Source organism: Podarcis pityusensis (assembly GCF_964106645.2).
Source record: "Podarcis pityusensis genome assembly, chromosome: 8".
NCBI classification, from domain to species: Eukaryota; Metazoa; Chordata; class Lepidosauria; order Squamata; family Lacertidae; genus Podarcis; species Podarcis pityusensis.
In genome coordinates, this window is record NC_138033.1 from 1,414,768 (window position 1) to 1,433,549 (window position 18,782).

At 45.7% G+C, this 18,782-nt stretch overlaps 1 protein-coding gene across 1 annotated transcript in view; it reads right to left on the reverse strand.

Moving 5' to 3' along the window:
- The window catches only part of LOC308484141 (uncharacterized protein), a 45,230-nt gene extending 28,516 nt beyond the window's left edge, over positions 1-16,714 (reverse strand). The window contains exons 1-5 of the mRNA XM_081018767.1: positions 16,693-16,714; positions 13,069-13,563; positions 10,042-10,123; positions 9,319-9,401; positions 8,877-9,003 (exon numbers count right to left, since the gene is read on the reverse strand). Of these exons, the coding sequence (XP_080874893.1) occupies positions 8,877-9,003; positions 9,319-9,401; positions 10,042-10,123; positions 13,069-13,557 (781 nt within the window). The 5' untranslated portion in view covers positions 13,558-13,563; positions 16,693-16,714. The remainder of the gene's footprint in view (positions 1-8,876; positions 9,004-9,318; positions 9,402-10,041; positions 10,124-13,068; positions 13,564-16,692) is intronic.
- Positions 16,715-18,782: the final 2,068 nt, after the last annotated feature.

Below are 18,782 nucleotides of genomic sequence, written 5' to 3' on the forward strand. Positions count from 1 at the left end.
TTCAGCAAGGCATTTGACACGGTGCCCCATGATATTCTTGTAAAGAAGCTGGTAAAATGCGGTCTTGACTATGCTACCACTCAGTGGATTTGTAACTGGCTGACTGACCGACTCCAAAGGGTGCTCATCAATGGTTCCTCTTCATCCTGGAGAAGAGTGACTAGTGGGGTGCCACAGGGTTCTGTCTTGGGCCCGGTCTTATTCAACATCTTTATCAACGACTTGGATGATGGACTCAAGGGCATCCTGATCAAATTTGCAGATGACACCAAACTGGGAGGGGTGGCTAACACCCCAGAGGACAGGATCACACTTCAAAACGACCTTGACAGATTAGAGAACTGGGCCAAAACAAGCAAGATGAATTTTAACAGGGAGAAATGTAAAGTATTGCACTTGGGCAAAAAAAATGAGAGGCACAAATACAAGATGGGGGACACCTGGCTTGAGAGCAGTACATGTGAAAAGGATCTAGGAGTCTTGGTTGACCACAAACTTGACATGAGCCAACAGTGTGACGCGGCAGCTAAAAAAGCCAATGCAATTCTGGGCTGCATCAATAGGAGTATAGCATCTAGATCAAGGGAAGTAATAGTGCCACTGTATTCTGCTGTGGTCAGACCTCACCTGGAGTACTGTGTCCAGTTCTGGGCACCACAGTTCAAGAAGGACACTGACCAACTGGAACGTGTCCAGAGGAGGGCAACCAAAATGGTCAAAGGCCTGGAAACGATGTCTTATGAGGAACGGCTAAGGGAGCTGGGCATGTTTAGCCTGGAGAAGAGGAGGTTAAGGGGTGATATGATAGCCATGTTCCAATATATAAAAGGATGTCACATAGAGGAGGGAGAAAGGTTGTTTTCTGCTGCTCCAGAGAAGCGGACACGGAGCAATGGATCCAAACTACAAGAAAGAAGATTCCACCTAAACATTAGGAAGAACTTCCTGACAGTAAGAGCTGTTCGACAGTGGAATTTGCTGCCAAGGAGTGTGGTGGAGTCTCCTTTTTTGGAGGTCTTTAAGCAGAGGCTTGACAACCATATGTCAGGAGTGCTCTGATGGTGTTTCCTGCTTGGCAGGGGGTTGGACTCGATGGCCCTTGTGGTCTCTTCCAACTCTATGATTCTATGATTCTAAGCTTAGTACATAACCCCCCTCCCCTTCTAATTGAAGGTACTTTCTTTCACCTTTGGTGGACGTGCCCAAGGATTAAGGCTTTCTGGGAAATGATATATAATGAACTGAAAAGGGTATTTAAATATACCTTCCTGAAGAAACCAGAGGCCTTCCTCCTGGGCATAGTTGACCGATCGGTGTTAAAGAAGGATAGAACTTTTTTTATGTACGCTACAGCAGCAGCAAGAATTCTTATAGCAAAACATTGGAAGACAGAAGATCTACCCACCGTGGAAGACTGGCAGATGCAACTAATTGACTACATGGAGATGGCGGAGATGACTGGCAGAATCCGAGACCAGGGAGAAGAGCAAGTGGAAGAAGATTGGGGAAAATTTAAAATCTATTTGCAGAAATATTGTAAAATTTCTGAATGTTGATGACTTTGAAATGAACTGTGGGGGTTCTAGCAACAAGATAAAATTTTAGATTAAACCAACAACAGATAAATTAATGGCTAAGAATTTGCTGAACCAACTTTCAAAAGGGATACAAGAACGGGGGATGTGAGGAAGCCAGGAAAATATGTGAATTTAAGATATAAAACTAAGAAAGAGGGAATTCTTGTGTTTTTCCCATCTGTGTTTTTTCTTTTTTATTATTAGTTTTTTAATGTATTTTTGTATTTTTGGTGTTTAATGTTTGTATTGTTGTATTTTGTAGTATGTATCTTGTATTTTTATATCTCTTTTGTTTTTGTCTTTGTATTTTTTCTTTTATACTGTGCATTGTTAAAACTTAATAAAAAAATTTACAGGGAAAAAAAATCGATTCTCTGAAATCTACTCAGGAGTCCTGTAGTGATTTCATGCTCTTTATTGCAGCTTGTAAAACAGTGATTTAATTGCACCCCCCCAACCTCAGGCTTTTATCTACATTATTTACACAATCAGTCCCATCTGATTGGCTGATTCTGCTTCCCTCCTGGAGCCTGATTGGTCTTTTCCTGCAGGCCAATCAGTTGTTGCATTCTAGGATCCTACTAGCCTTTTCTTCTAGGATCCAAGCTTAGTACATAACCCCCCTCCCCTCTACGTTCCCGTTGCGCCCAGGAGGTTAGCATTCCTAGTCGTTGAAGTATCCCGGTCAGCTACGTATGCCTTGTGGTCTTGGGTGTCTCAGTAGGGGTTCCTGGTTCTGGCTCTTGTTCCAGAGCTGCCGGTTGTGACGGGGTCGTTGGGTTGGACGCCGCTGGTCCACTCGGTTGTGGTTCTGGTTCCTGTGGCTGCTCAGCCTCGGTCACTTCTGGACTTCCTAGTTCTGCCTCCCTTACCTGCTCCTCCTGCGGGTTTTCCTTAAAACAGGATGGGGGGTTGAGAGGGCTTAGTCTTCCAAACAACCCTTTATCCATTAGTTAGTAGACTAGCTTCCCAGTGCAAGGAGAGGAAAGCAGACCTCTGAGCCCAGCCTGGCCCCCCACCAAATCTTGCCCGCATGCCCTGAGGCCCCATGATGGGCGGAGGAAGGCCTGGAGGGCAGCTGCTGGCTGGGACTTTGATTGGGGCAGGGTGGGGGCACACGGAGAGGGAGACCGGAAGACCGGCCTGGGGGTTTCACTGGGGGGATTTATTCACATTGGTTTTCTACCCAAAAGGCACCAACCCCGGCTGTGAGGAGGGTGGCGCCTCCTCCATGAATTCCTCTTCCACTCCCAGCCACTCCGCTCTAACCTTTGCTAAAATCCTGCTCTCCTCCCTCCTCTCCGTCTCAGAGGCTGGGCTTTCTGTCTCATCTCAAGAACCGCCAAAGCGCCCGCAATTGCCTCTTATCTTCCACCCAAACCGTCCACATCAATCCTAAGCATCTCCTGTTCTGATTTCCATTTTTTGTCTTCTTTTCCAGCTTTTCAGACTTCTCTTCCCTTCCTTTCATGGAGACATCTAGTGCTTCTGTTTTCTTTGACAGTGTCTCTACTTTAGTGGTCAAATTTGTCTCCATTTCATGATTTTTATCAATTCGGGCTCATAGCTTCTCCAAATTTAACACAGGCCTAAGTGTTAACTGTTTTTGAACTGCCATATTCAAAATCTCCCTCTCCCTTGTTCTCAAAGCAGCCTATTTTCCAGCAGCATCTTTTCAGTTTGTCAAGATCACAGAATAACTCTTTCCCAAGAGATCCTGTTTCCTGCATTTTTCCAGCCCTCCCTCTTCCTTCCAGCCTGATACTCAACACACATAAGCTGTTTAACATAAAATCCAATTTCTCAAATTAAGATTCGAATTAAACAAATGAACCAAATAATTACTTTAAGAGAGGAACCATAAAAAAGAAAAAAAGAAATAATGTGTCCAAGAGGACATAGCAATTTAGACGTCCAGATAAGAGTGGTTGTCTTGCAGGAATCCAGTTCTCTTTAAGTGGCTCAGAGTAGAAATATTTTTCTTCAAAGAGAAAAGAACTTGTCAAAACCTGTCTTGATTTTAGCTTTTTCAGCCAGCTCTAAGTACCTTTAAGAGCTCCAATTCTATTTTTAAAAAGAACTTTAAAAATGAGACCAGACTTTCATAAATCCCTCCGATCACACTCTTGGCATTTAAATGGTTTCTGCCCTGTAAGAATTCTCTAATGGGAAGTGAGTTGGGAGCTCTGATGGAAGCTCTTTCCACATTCCAGGCACTGATAGGGTTCTCCCCTGTATGAATTCTTTGATGGGAAGTGAAACTGCGGTTTTGACTGAAGCTCTTTCCATATTCCACGCACTGATAGGGTTCTCCCCTGTATGAAGCCTTCCCCCCCCCCACAAAAAAATGATTTTTATTAACAGGCCAATCAAATCACATTAATTCCAAATCACATTAATTCCAAATCACACAGCCAAATTTTTAAATTTTTTGTTGGGGGTACCCATGCTTCGAGCTCAGAAAGGGATCCAAACATCTCTCTTGCTGCTGCTTTAATGTACACAGTTCTGTATTCACATTTCTGTTCAATCTTCACTTTGTTATTTTCTTCATCTTCTTGTTATTATCATATATTCCTTTTTGTGATCTCTGATAGTCTCCACAAGCGAGCTGAAAACAAACGTTGTTATATCCTGTGTGGATTTTGCACTCCTCCAAGAGCCATATCAAGAAAGACAGACGCCATTTCCGCACCTCCGTACAAAGCATTCCCAAAGTCTGTCTGTTAACTTCCACAGGCCAGCCAGTCTTCCTCAATTTTCTCAGGGGGCCCTGCCAGGTCAAACTCACAGTCCGATATAATAACAAACCATGGTCCTCCTCCCCCTCGATCTTCCTGTGGCCGGGCCTGCCGTAACAAATCTCTTTTTATAACTGCGTCACAAAGAGCTTCCATTCCTTTCCTGATGTTCCCACAAGCCATCTTTGATTAGTAATTTATTTCCACGCAGTTCTTAATCATCCTGCTTGTAATCAGTAATTGCAACGGTTCTTTCTTGAGGGGAGGGTTATCGGGTACTCACATAAGATAAAAAAGAAAAGTTTTTTCCTCCCCCCTTTTCAGCCCCGCTCCGACATACCAATCCTTTGATGAATCTTCTTGATTTATTGTTGAATCCAGCCCGTCGCTCCACTTCACAGAGATCACGTTAATTAGCAGTCTAAACTCCCGATCTTCGCTCAAAATATGTGCATTGCCCCTTTCTAATTGTTTATTTTGAGCTCCTGCAACCAGGCGTGCAATCAGAGACAGTGTCTGGGAGAGCCGTGCCACACAAGGGCTGTGTGCCTAGTGCCCTCACCCCCTTCTTTCGGATCAGGGGGTGATTTATGGCAACCACAGGCAAGGGCAGTGTTCCCCATTCCCTTGGGGTAACAAGGGAGGCTGCATACTCCCATATCAGCCTCTTAATTTCCTCGTGTGAGATGGAGAGATGGTATTGTCGGCCATCTTCCAATGAGCCCCTAGCGGCCCCCTCTTCCCTGTATGAATCCTTTGATGGGAAGTGAGATGGGCCCTCTGATTAAAGCTCTTTCCACATTCCAAGCACTGATAGGGTTTCTCCCCTGTATGAATCCTTTGATGGGAAGTGAGATGGGCACTCCGATTGAAGCTCTTTCCACATTCCATGCACTGATAGGGTTTTTCCCCTGTATGAATTCTTTGATGTGAAGTGAAACTGTGCTTTCTAATGAAGCTCTTTCCACATTCCATGCATTGATAGGGTTTTTCCCCTGTATGAATTCTTTGATGGGCAGTGAGATGGGAGCCCTGACTGAAGCTCTTTCCACATTCCATGCACTGATATGGTTGCTCCCCTGTATGAATTCTACGGTGGGCAGTGAAATTGTACCTGTGACTGAAGCTCTTTCCACATTCCACGCACTGAAAGGGTTTCTCCCCTGTATGAATTCTACGATGGGAAGTGAAACTGCGGTTTTGACTGAAGCTCTTTCCACATTCCATGCACTGATAAGGTTTTTCCCCTGTATGAATTCTACGATGGGAAGTGAGATCATGGCTGTGACTGAAGCTCTTTCCACACTCCAAGCAGAGATATGGTTTCTCCCCTGTATGAATTCTACGATGGGAAGTGAGATTGTGGCTGTGACTGAAGCTCTTTCCACACTCCAAACAGTGATATGGTTTCTCCCCTGTATGAATTCTACGATGGGAAGTGAGATCGTGGCCGTGACTGAAGCTCTTTCCACACTCCAAGCAGAGATAGGGTTTCTCCCCTGTATGAATTCTATGATGGGAAGTGAGATTGTGGCTGTGACTGAAGCTCTTTCCACACTCAAAGCAGTGATAGGGTTTCTCCCCTGTATGAATTCTACGATGGGAAGTGAGATTGTGGCTGTGACTGAAGCTCTTTCCACACTCCAAGCAGTGATAGGGTTTCTCCCCTGTATGAATTCTACGATGGGAAGTGAGATGGGCACTCCGAGTGAAGCTCTTTCCACATTCCAAACACTGATAGTGTTTCTTCTCAAGGGGATTTCTTTGATGGGAAGTGGAATGGGAGCTCTGACTGAAGCTCTCTCCACAGTCTGAATCCTGATTTGGCTCCTCCACTGTGTGGATTTCATTGTGGTCTCCCTTGTTCTTCATTTCCAATTCATCACCACCTGAAACTAAGAGGCAAACGGATTAGAGTCTCGGGAAGAAGTGCAGTCTCAAATTATGGAACAATGCTAATTAATGCTTGGGACAGGGGAAGAACCGAATGGAGTTAGATGTTATAATGTTCCTTTTGTTATGTAAAAATGTCTAGTTTTGTATACAAATCAAGTTTAATATTATGTTTTCTCTCTCTACTTTTTTAAAGTACAGTTTAACCTGGTAACGTCATTTTGTTCAAATTTAAATATGGATCTGTACTATCTTCATAAATAAAATGTGCTTTTATTATTATCGAAATGGTGGCCAAAGTGGGAAAGTTCCCTGTCCAAAATTAAGATATACAGTGGTACCTCGGTTTATATACACTTCAGGTTACATACGCTTCAGGTTACAGACTCTGCTAACCCAGAAATAATGCTTCAGTTTAAGAACTTTGCTTCAGGATAAGAACAGAAATCATACCCTGGCAGCGCGGCGGCAGCAGGAGACCCCATTAGCTAAAGTGGTGCTTCAGGTTAAAAACAGTTTCAGGTGAAGAACGGACCTCCGGAACTAATTAAGTACTTAACCCGAGGTACGACTGTATTCAGTATGCTAAGTTGTTCAATATGCAGTAATAAATCTAAACAAATTGTAAGAGCTGGAGAAATATTTGGGAACATTGACTCTGGACTGACTTGGTCATAGTCAGCTGCCTTGTGGTGGGCGATGTAAGAGTAGCGGAATGAACTTCTGTGTGCTGAAAAACACATTTTGTATATTGAACAAATGTGTGTAGCAGCTACCAAATTTAAATTTCTTTAGTGGCTAAACATTTAATGATGATGTGCATCACCTTAAACCAATTTGGATGTTTTCTTAAATTCTCAACATCGCAGAATGCAGCAGAAACATGTAATATCAGTATTATTATTATTATTCAAGTTTCCTTATAGTGCTACCTCAGGTTATATATGCTTCAGGTTACAGACACCGCTAACCTAGAAATGGTACCTCGGGTTAATAATAACAATAATAATAATTTTTATTTATACCCACTCGCCCCGCCAATGCCATGCTCGGAGCGGCTTACAAGCAATAATAAAAACAAGTTGAATAATTACAACTTAAAAACAAAAATAAAATACAACATTAAAATATTGAAACATTAACATATTAAAATGTAGCCTCATTGCAGGAGGAGAAGGAGAAGAAAAAAGAAAGAGAGGGAGGGAGGGAAACAAATTGGCTCCAAGCCAAAGGCCAGGCAGAACAACCCTGTCTTACAGGCCCTGCGGAAAGAAATCAGATCCTGCAGGGCCCTGGTCTCATGAGGCAGAGCATTCCACCAGGCCGGAGCCAGAGTTGAAAAGGCCCTGGCTCTGGTTGAAGCCAATCTAACTTCCTTAGGGCCCGGGACCTCTAGGGTGTTGCTATTTAAGGACCCTGAGGCTCTCCGTGGGGCATACCAGGAGAGGCGGTCCCGTAGCTACGAGGGTCCTAGGCTGTGAAGGGCTTTAAAGGTCAAAACCAGCACCTTGAACCTGACCCTGTACTCCACCGGGAGCCAGTGCAGCTTGAAAAGCACTGGGTGAATATGCTCCCATGGCAGAGACCCCGTGAGGAGCCTCGCTGCAGCATTCTGCACCCGCTGGAGTTTCTGGGACAGTTTCAAGGGCAGCCCCGCGTAGAGCGAATTACAGTAGTCAAGCCTGGAGATGACCGTCGCATGGATCACTGTGGTCAGGGCAGGGCAGGAAAGGTAAGGGACCAACTGCTTGATGCGGCGAAGGTGGAAAAACGTTGCCTTGGCTGTTGCTGTAACTTGCGCCTCCATGGAAAGGGAGGTGTCAAGGATTACACCCAAACTCTTAACGGAAGGCAATGGCACTAATTGGACCCCCGCAATAGAACTTTGCTTCCGAATGAGAACAGAAATCGTGCTCTGGCAGCGCAGCGGCAGCAGGAGACCCTATTAGCTAAAGTGGTGCTTCAGGTTAAAAACAGTTTCAGGTTAAGAACAGACCTCCAGAACGAATTAAGTTCTTCACCCGAAGTACCACTGTACTTAAATGTTACATTATTGTGAGAAGTTACAGGGGACGAGGCAGGGGGCCTTCTCAGTAGGGGAACCCACCCTGTGGAACGCCCCCCCCCATCAGATGTCAAGGAAATAACTGTGCAACTTTTAGAGGACTTCTGAAGGCACCTGTGTATTGGGAAGTTTTTAATGTTTGATGTTTTATTATGGTTTTCTATTTGTTGGAAGTTGCCCAGAGTGGCTGGGGCCACCCAGTCAGATGGGCAGGGTGAAAATAATAAAATTATCATTATTGTTACTACAGGGTTCACTGCCTGAGATTCAAAAAGCCTGGCTCTTTTCTGGGATGGAGTTTGTTTGGTTCAGTCGTGGAATCTGTCAAGCAACTCTTTGGTCAAAAATCACTCTGAATCCTACATTTAAGGTGGCCTGGGCAGTTCAGACAGCCTGATCATGGTTTTAAACCACAGAACTGAAAGAATATTCACAGGGAAAACAATCAATAGCCATCCATCCAAGGTTTGCTGTGGGAGTGTTAACATCCCAGGTGCTGTGGGTGGCGCTGTTGAGCCCCATTGAAATATCAGAGGTTCGTCACATAGAGAGATGTCTTGAATTACAAAACAGATAGGATGATCCAAAAGGGAGCCTTACCGAGAGAGTCCAAGATCCCACGATTCTCCTCCATGACTTCCTTATGGAGAGCTCTCTGGTCAGGATCCAGCAACGCCCACTCCTCGTCTGTGAAATGGACAGCTACATCTTCAAAGCACACTGGACCCTAACAGAAAAGGAAAAAGGTTGTCCTCTTAGAGAACATTCACTTGGCTCTGTTGTTTTCTACAGCGGCCAGACCCCTCTCTGCCTTCCTCATCCCTCTCTCCTGCTGCAGCTTCTGCTCGGAGTCTGGGCTGCTCTCTGCCACAGACTCCCTCTGCTCCCTGAGCCCTCTTCCCTCTCCAGCTTCAGACCCCTCCTCCTCCTCCTCCCAGTCACCTCCCTCTTCTCTGGCTCCTCCCACCATTCCTCTGCATCCAACTGTGTCCAGCCAGTCTGCATCCAAGCAGTCCTTCCCCACAAGGCTCCTTCCCCCTACCTGATCTGGGTCCACAGCTGCTGCCTCCCCTCCACCACCATGAAAAGATGAAGGAGCAGGTCTTGGTGGCATCATTCCGTCACCTGGGAGAGACCAAGGTAAGTGGAAACCGTGAGCGCCTGCTTCTCTCAGAGGTGAAACAGTGCATCTCTCAGTACAGATGGGGCTTCGTCCAAGTCTCCCCTGCTAGCTTCCGGTTCCGCTTGGCCTTAATGGAGGCAGCGGGAGATCGTTGGCAAAGGAAAAACAAGGATGACTGAGGGTAATTCTCCTTGCAAGTTTCCCCCAGGGACAGGGGGGAACGGGCTTCACTCCCAGTTCGTCTCGGTACCATGTTCCGGCTCCAGCATGGATTGCGAGAGGCAGGGAGGCGCTGAGTGCAAAAGCCCTTGGCCTGCCGAAAACCCTCCTTCGCCACCATTAAGAAGCAGAGGTTCTCCTGCCAATTAGAGCTCAATTTGGACTAATGTACAGGCGTTGCTGGAAGAGATGAGATCATAAACTGTGGAACTGAACCAGCTGCAGTAAAAGTCTCCCCTGCTGAGTACATTTGGACTCATTTGTACCCATTTCATATAATAGTTGTGCAAAAATACATCTCCCCCCCCCCCCGAGCTCTGGGCTCCAGGTGTCTTCCCCCAAAAGATGTAAAGAACTCACAGATTAGTTTCAAAACCAAGAGAATGTGACAAAACGGGGGAGAAAACACTCCTTCCTCCTTACCTAGAGGCCTCACTCTGGCGTCCAACGGAGTCTTCTCTGCCTCAGAAGAATCAAGACCCATTTCTGCCAAAAGATCCTTCCTCTGAAAGAGCAGCAAGGATTCAAAACAGAGAATGGGGAGAAGGGTTAGAGAAGGAATGGCAGAGGCAAGCGCTTTCAGGGGACAGAGGTGAAAGCTGTTTCCTGCTTCTGCTAGACTGGTGTCTGGGGTTGGCTGCCAGGACCATGAAACATTGGTCCTCAAGGATCTTCACTGGCTCCCAGAACGTTTCCCAGCACAATTCAAAGTGTTGGGCTCTTACGAAAAGAGTTCTAGAATTGATTCATGAGTTTGGTCGGGTGGCGGGATTTAAATTAAACAAGCAGAAAACCAAGGTTTTGGGGAAAAATTTGACACCTTTGGAATCAGAAAGGTTTCAGAAAGAGACAGATTTAAATGTGGTTAAAAAGGTGAAATACCTAGGGGTTAACTTGACTGCCAAAAATTTGAATTTATTTAAAGATAATTACGTAAAATGTTGGTCAGAAATCAAAAAGGATTTAGAAACTTGGTCAAGATTGAAACTTTCCCTGTTGGGCCGAATTGCTGCTATAAAGATGAATGTGTTGCCAAAAATGTTGTTTTTGTTTCAAACCCTACAGATTGTGGACAGAGTGGAATGTTTTGGAAAGTGGCAGAGAGATATTTCTAAGTTCGTCTGGCAGGGCAAAAAGCCCAGAATAAAATTTAAAATACTAACTGATGCAAAGGAAAGAGGGGGGTTTGCCCTGCCGGACTTAAGGTTATATTATGAAGCTGCAGCTTTCTGCTGGATGAAAGATTGGTTACTTTTAGAGAACACTGATGTCCTGGATCTGGAAGGGTTCAATAATGCTTTTGGATGGCATGCTTATTTGTGGTACGACAAGGTAAAGGTTCATAAAGCGTTCAAGAACCATATTGTCAGGAAAGCAATATTTAATGTCTGGACAAAATACAAAGACTTATTAGAAAATAAGACCCCAAGGTGGTTATCACCAATGGAAGCTAAGGCTCGGAAAAGACTCAATATGGAGGCCGTATGGCCGAAATATTGGGAAATAATAGAAAAGGTAGGAGACACTTGGAGGTTGCAGAGTTTGGAGAAATTAAAGGACAAGGTGCGAGATTGGTTACATTACGCCCAGATTAAGGAGGTTTTTAACTTGGATAAAAAGATAGGATTCCAGGTGGAAAAATCAAAATTAGAAACAGAATTGTTAGAACCAAAGACTAAGGTACTTTCAAGAATGTATAACTTGCTGTTAAAATGGAATACTCAGGATGAAATAGTTAAATCAGCCATGATAAAATGGGCTCAGGACATTGGGTACAACATTATGTTTGACGACTGGGAACGGTTATGGACCACCGGTGTGAAGTTCACGGCATGTAACGCCTTGAAAGAAAATATTATGAAAATGATATACAGGTGGTACATGACCCCAGTCAAGCTTGCAAAAATATACCATTTGCATGACAATAAATGTTGGAAATGTAAGGAGACTGAAGGGACATTCTTTCACCTCTGGTGGACCTGTCCAAAAGTGAAGGCCTTCTGGGAAATGATCTATAATGAGTTAAAAAAGGTATTTAAGTATACCTTCCCCAAGAAACCAGAAGCCTTCCTCTTGGGCATTGTCGGCCAAAAGGTGTTAAAGAAGGATAGAACTTTTTTTATGTATGCAACAACAGCAGCAAGAATACTCATCGCAAAACACTGGAAGACACAAGATTTGCCCACACTGGAAGAATGGCAGACGCAACTGATAGACTATATGGAGTTGGCCGAAATGACTGGCAGAATTCGAGATTTGGGAGAAGAGACAATGGAAGAGGACTGGAAAAAATTTAAGGACTATCTACAAAAACAGCACAAACTGTATGAATGTTAAGAAACTGCACGATTGAAAAGAACATGGTACCAGCAACTTAGCTGAAAGACATATGAGACTAAGTGATGTCAGGAGGAGCACCTGAGTTTGTGCTCAGACGGTCCACACGCGCCACAAAGGGGGTTCCACCTGAGAGGTTCCAGGTCACCAGTGCGTGGGTTGGTTTCACACAGTGCGAATCTGGGAGTTTTGAAGGGGTTCAACAGTTGCCTGGGACAGATGCCAGAAGGGGGCAAAAGGCAATAGGAGGTGAGTTGAACTCAAAGAGGTCTGTAAATGGGTGTTCACAGTTTCCCTCAGGATGCGAGACGAGAGGGGGTGTGAAGGTTTCAGAACTTACAGGGTTAACAGTTCTGAGTGACGTTCTGAATGACGTCTCACATCATGAGGCGTGGTTATGTTTCACATACGGGAACCTTACTGTGTGTGTGTGTCAGTCTTCTTTCTGTTCTGTTCGGAGGAGGAGAGATGTGTGCGTTGTCGCCAGGTGTTTGAAGCTGATTTTACGATGTTATGCTACACGATTAAAGACTGTTGGAGATAAGAGGACAGCCTGCATGTGTTCTGATTTATTACCCACACACTGCAACTGCTTCTACCGCTGTGTACATTATGCTAAAAACGGCCAAAGAGGCTGGAGGACGTTTTCGATCGGCACAGACAGCTCGCAGCCGCAGCGGAAGTGTGCCGGGCTCCATTTGGCCGCCATAATCTCTTCACATACCCAAAGGAGCGTCTCCATGAACTGAGGTCCAGTTCCGAGGGTCTTCTGCTGATTCCCTCTCTGTGATAAGTGAAGTTACAGTGAACCAGGCAGAAGACCTTCTCCACAGTGGCCCCCACCCTGGGGAATGCCCTCTCATCAGGTGATAAGGAGATAAGAAAATGCATAACTTTTGGAAGACACCTGATATCTTCTTATGCTTTTATATGTGCTGGAAGGCACCCAGCCACATGGGTGTGGTATGAAGAAGAAGAAGAAGAAGAAGAAGAAGAAGAAGAAGAAGAAGAAGAAGAAGATCTCTTCCTAGATGCTTTCCAAAAAAGGATGGGCCATTACTCTCCCTCCTCTTTGGAGCCCCTTGGGAGTATCCAGAGGAAGGTCTCTCTCACCTGCTGCTCTGTCTGCTTCCTCTCCTCTGCCTGACTCAGGAGGAAACCTTCGGCCAGGGCCACCGCCTGGGAACTGGTCTCCGCTCCGCATTTCCTCACCCAGCTCTCCATCTCCAGAGGAAGGACAGCCAGGAACTGCTCCAAGATCACCAGGTCCAGCATCTCAGCTTTCGTGTGCCTTTCTGGCTTCAGCCACTGATGGTCAAGGTGGTAGAGTTGGCTGCAAACCTCTCGGGGTCCTTTGGCCTCCTGGTAGCAGAACTGCCTGAGCTGCTGGCTCTGCACCTCTGAGCAAGGGGTGTCCTCCTCACCCAGGATCTTCTTCACAGAGTTTTCCCAGAATTCCGCACTGCTTCCTGTTTCCATGGCATTGCCTCTTCCTGCTTCAGGGCCAGCTGAGTCTTGCTCATCCATCTGGGCTCTCCGGAAGTCTCCAAGAGATCGGAAGGAGCCCCTTGGTCCTCTGCCAAGTTCTAGTGCAAGGTGCATCAAATCCTACAAATCAAACACATTCTTCTATTGTAAGATCAAAGCACAGCCAAGAGAAGAAGAATGTTCCCTGAGCAAGTGTAGGGAGAGGAGGAGGAGGGAGAAGTCATAACTGTGAGTGACAAGTGAGTGTAATCTGGAGCCAAGGCAACGGTGGGGGTCCCTCCCCACCCCACTGCATAGTCCAGAGCTTCGCCCAAACCCAGCCATATCTACTTGGGTGGCTTGGTGAGCAGAGGGCCCATGTCTAGCTCCAGCCACCGTCCCTTGGGGACTTCCTGCTCTGGATCCGAGGGGACGGTGGCAAGGCCCTCTGGGTGGAACTGCCCTGGAAGACGCCTCGGAAACTGGACTTTCCGTCAAATAAAGTATTAGGGAGGGGAAATGGCCGACATACAGAGATTTGTTAACAGAGGGAGAAGGGAAGGGTCATCTTCATGGTATTTCCCTCTTAATATACTTCTCCCTCATAATTATGTCCCTCTTAATATCCTTCTCCTTCATAATTATGTCCTTCTTAATATACTTCTCCCCCATAATTATGTCCCTCTTAATATACTTCTCCCTCATAATTATGTCCCTCTTAATATACTTCTCCCTCATAATTATGTCCCTCTTAATATACTTCTCCCTCATAATAATGTCCCTCTTAATATACTTCTCCCTCATAATAATGTCCCTCTTAATATCCTTCTCCCTCATAATAATGTCCCTCTTAATATACTTCTCCCTCATAATAATGTCCCTCTTAATATACTTCTTCCTCATGTCCCTCTTAATATCCTTCTCCCTCGCAATAATGTCCCTCTTAATATCCTTCTCCCTCACAATTATGTCCCTCTTAATATCCTTCTCCCTCATAATAATGTCCCTCTTAATGTCCTTCTCCCTCATAATAATGTCCCTCTTAATATACTTCTCCCTCATAATAATGTCCCTCTTAATATACTTCTCCCTCATATTAATGTCCCTCTTAACATACTTCTCCCTCATAATAATCTTCCTCTTAATATACTTCTTCCTCATGTCCCTCTTAATATCCTTCTCCCTCACAATAATGTCCCTCTTAATATCCTTCTCCCTCATAATAATGTCCTTCTTAATATCCTTCTCCCTCATAATAATGTCCCTCTTAATATCCTTCTCCCTCATAATAATGTCCCTCTTAATATACTTCTCCCTCATAATAATGTCCCTCTTAATATACTTCTTCCTCATGTCCCTCTTAATATCCTTCTCCCTCACAATAATGTCCCTCTTAATATCCTTCTCCCTCATAATAATGTCCCTCTTAATATCCTTCTCCCTCATAATAATGTCCCTCTTAATATACTTCTCCCTCACAATTATGTCCCTCTTAATATACTTCTCCCTCATAATTATGTCCCTCTTAACATACTTCTCCCTCACAATTATGTCCCTCTTAATATACTTCTCCCTCATAATTATGTCCCTCTTAATATACTTCTCCCTCATAATAATGTCCCTCTTAACATACTTCTCCCTCACAATTATGTCCCTCTTAATATCCTTCTCCCTCACAATTATGTCCCTCTTAATATACTTCTCCCTCATAATAATCTTCCTCTTAATATACTTTTCCCTCATGTCCCTCTTAATATCCTTCGCCCTCAGAATAATGTCCCTCTTAATATACTTCTCCCTCATAATAATGTCCCTCTTAATATACTTCTCCCTCACAATTATGTCCCTCTTAATATACTTCTCCCTCATAATAATGTCCCTCTTAATATAATTCTCCCTCACAATTATGTCCCTCTTAATATACTTCTCCCTCACAATTATGTCCCTCTTAATATCCTTCTCCCTCATAATAATGTCCCTTTTAATATCCTTCTCCCTCATAATTATGTCCCTCTTAATATACTTCTCCCTCATATTAATGTCCCTCTTAATATCCTTCTCCCTCATAATAATGTCCCTCTTAATATACTTCTCCCTCATGTCCCTCTTAATATACTTCTCCCTCACAATTATGTCCCTCTTAATATACTTCTCCCTCATAATTATGTCCCTCTTAATATACTTCTCCCTCATAATAATCTCCCTCTTAATATACTTCTTCCTCATGTCCCTCTTAATATCCTTCTCCCTCACAATAATGTCCCTCTTAATATCCTTCTCCCTCATAATTATGTCCCTCTTAATATACTTCTCCCTCATATTAATGTCCCTCTTAATATCCTTCTCCCTCATAATAATGTCCCTCTTAATATACTTCTCCCTCATGTCCCTCTTAATATACTTCTCCCTCATAATTATGTCCCTCTTAATATCCTTCTCCCTCACAATAATGTCCCTCTTAATATCCTTCTCCCTCACAATAATGTCCCTCTTAATATCCTTCTCCCTCACAATAATGTCCCTCTTAATATCCTTCTCCCTCACAATAATGTCCCTCTTAATATCCTTCTCCCTCATAATTATGTCCCTCTTAATATACTTCTCCCTCATATTAATGTCCCTCTTAATATCCTTCTCCCTCATAATAATGTCCCTCTTAATATACTTCTCCCTCATGTCCCTCTTAATATCCTTCTCCCTCATAATTATGTCCCTCCTAATATCCTTCTCCCCCATAATGTTGTCCCTCTTAATATACTTCTCCCTCACAATTATGTCCCTCCTAATGTCCTTCTCCTTCATAATAATGTCCCTCTTAATATCCTTCTCCCTCATAATAATGTCCCTCTTAATATCCTTCTCCTTCATAATAATGTCCCTCTTAATATACTTTTCCCTCATAATAATGTCCCTCTTAATATACTTCTCCCTCATAATTATGTCCCTCTTAATATACTTCTCCCTCATAATTATGTCCCTCTTAATATACTTCTCCCTCATAATTATGTCCCTCTTAATATCCTTCTCCCTCATAATAATGTCCCTCTTAATATCCTTCTCCCTCATAATTATGTCCCTCTTAATATCCTTCTCCCTCACAATTATGTCCCTCCGAATGTCCTTCTCCCTCCTCACTGTCTTCCAGTCCCACCTCCCTGGCCAGGGCCTGAGGTCCCTCTGGCTCCCTCCCGGACCCCCAGCCTCTCTTCCCTCCCCTTCCCGCCTCCCTGGGCAGGGAGTTCCCCAGGCTTCCCCCGAGAGGAGACCCACCAGAGCCCGGCAGGCGAAGGCGAGGCCGGAAGGGACCTCAGAGGGGAGGAGGAGGAGCGGCCCGCCTTCCTTTCCTGTCCTGTCTAGGAAGCCAGCTCGGCGCCCCTTAACCCTTTTCTCTCCCTGCGGAGGAGCCTGGGGCGTCGCGCAGGCGCAGAGCTGCCCCTTCCGGGGGGGGGGAGGGAGGAAGCAGGACCCAGAACCCGGGACTGGGCGCGTGTGCGTGTGAAGGGGGAACCCGTGTCCGGGAGGAGGAGCCCGTCTCTCTGCCCGGGGCTGCGCAGGGGCGTCTGGGCAGGGGAGAGGGGAGCCTTCCGGGGGGGCGCAGGGGCCAGATGGGGGACCCGGGGGTGTCTCTTCTCCGGGAGGGGCGAGTCCCGCCTGGCCCTCTTGGGGGCCCCTGGGGGGCTGCGGGGCAGAGAGCCCTGTCCCAGCAAGAGGGGGTCCCGGGGGGGCTGGAGGGGGGAGACATTGCCAGACATGGCTGGGGGGGCCATTCTGTGTTGTCCCATCTGCTGCTTTGTGTCTGTATTTCAGCCATAAATGTATGTTCTTGGTGAAGTCGCCTTGGAAGCAACACAGGAGCAGCCAAGGGGGTTTCCCTAGGAAGCCTTTTATTCCCCTCTGGTGACATTGTGTGTTCTGAACACGCTGGCATTCTTATACCCCCAAAATTCCTGCATTCAGTAAGTCTTAGAATTTGGCTTAGACTTGGGTTGCCAGACCCGTGTGGATGAAACGGTGTGTTTGACGCTCCTCATCCTCTGGAATCAGCGTGTCTTCACAGCTCCTTCAACCAGGCAAGTTTGCCATGAAGTGAGAGGCTGGGGTCATGGGCTGTTCAGAGAAGAAAGGGACTCGGTAGGAGAGGCCAAGGTGAGAGGGCCCTCTTCCTCGGCAGGTGAAGCAAGGTGAGCTGCAGAGCTTAGGAGTTATGGGATGGAGAAGCAGCAGGCAGAGCAGGATGGTTGAGGTTTGTTTGAATCCACAGCTGCGGCTCTGGGAGAAACAAGAACCTCTAGGAGTGTCAGTGCTGTAAAGCCCACAATCTCCATGCTCAGGCTGCAGATACATATCAATAAACCAGATATCATGAAGACACCAGGGACTTCTCTGTGCCTCATTCCAAAAGGAAACACGAACCCTGAGTGACCACCTTAAATCCTTGGAGAGATTGGGATGGATGCAACAACAGAGAGAGAGAGAGAGAGAGAGAGAGAGAGAGAGAGAGAGAGTTGTTCATTTGCTGAATTGGATTGTTTCAACCTGGAAACAAAACATCGCAGCTTCTCTAGCCTACATATAGTAGGAGTATTGAAAGTGAGAGTCATCATCGCGTCCTCGTTTTTGCTCCTCACAATCTGCCCACCCTCCCAGAGAAGGGCAACCAAGGAGATGAAGACTCCGTCCTCTTCCTTCTGTGACGGCAGGTTGCTCTTGCTCCTTGTCCGCCTTCCAAAATGAAGAGCAGAATCCTAAAGTTGGAAGGGACCCCAAGGTCCATCTAGGCCAGGGGAGGCAACCTAAGGCCCGGGGGCCGGATGCAGCCCAATCGCCTTCTCAATCCGGCCCCCGGACGGTCCGGGAATCAGCGTGTTTTTACATGAGTAGAATGTGTCCTTTTACTTAAAATGCATCTCTGGGTTATTTGTGGGGCATAGGAATTCATTCATTCCCCCCCAAAAATATAGTCCGGCCCCCCACATGGTCTGAGGGACGGTGGACCGGCCCCCGGCTGGAAAAGCTTGCTGACCCCGGATCTAGGGCTGTTTTTAAATGTCCCAACGCTGCCTGGCACTGGTCCCTCCAAATGCTCTTGTCTGGCTGGTCTTTCTTCTCCCAGTCATGTCAAGGAGCAGCATGGGGGCTAAAAGGAGGAATAAATGGAGGACAATATCCCACTCCCCCCAGAAAAGCTCTTCTTTCTCTTTTTGTGGAGGGTCTAGGCCCCTCTTGAAGGACCTTTGCCTTGCTCCAATCAGGATAAATATTTCCACCCCTTGGGACCCAAATATTTGACTTGCCTCATTTTGAAAACTGGTGATACGGAAGGGGGGGGGCATGTATTCTTCGCCTCCTTCTTCGCTACA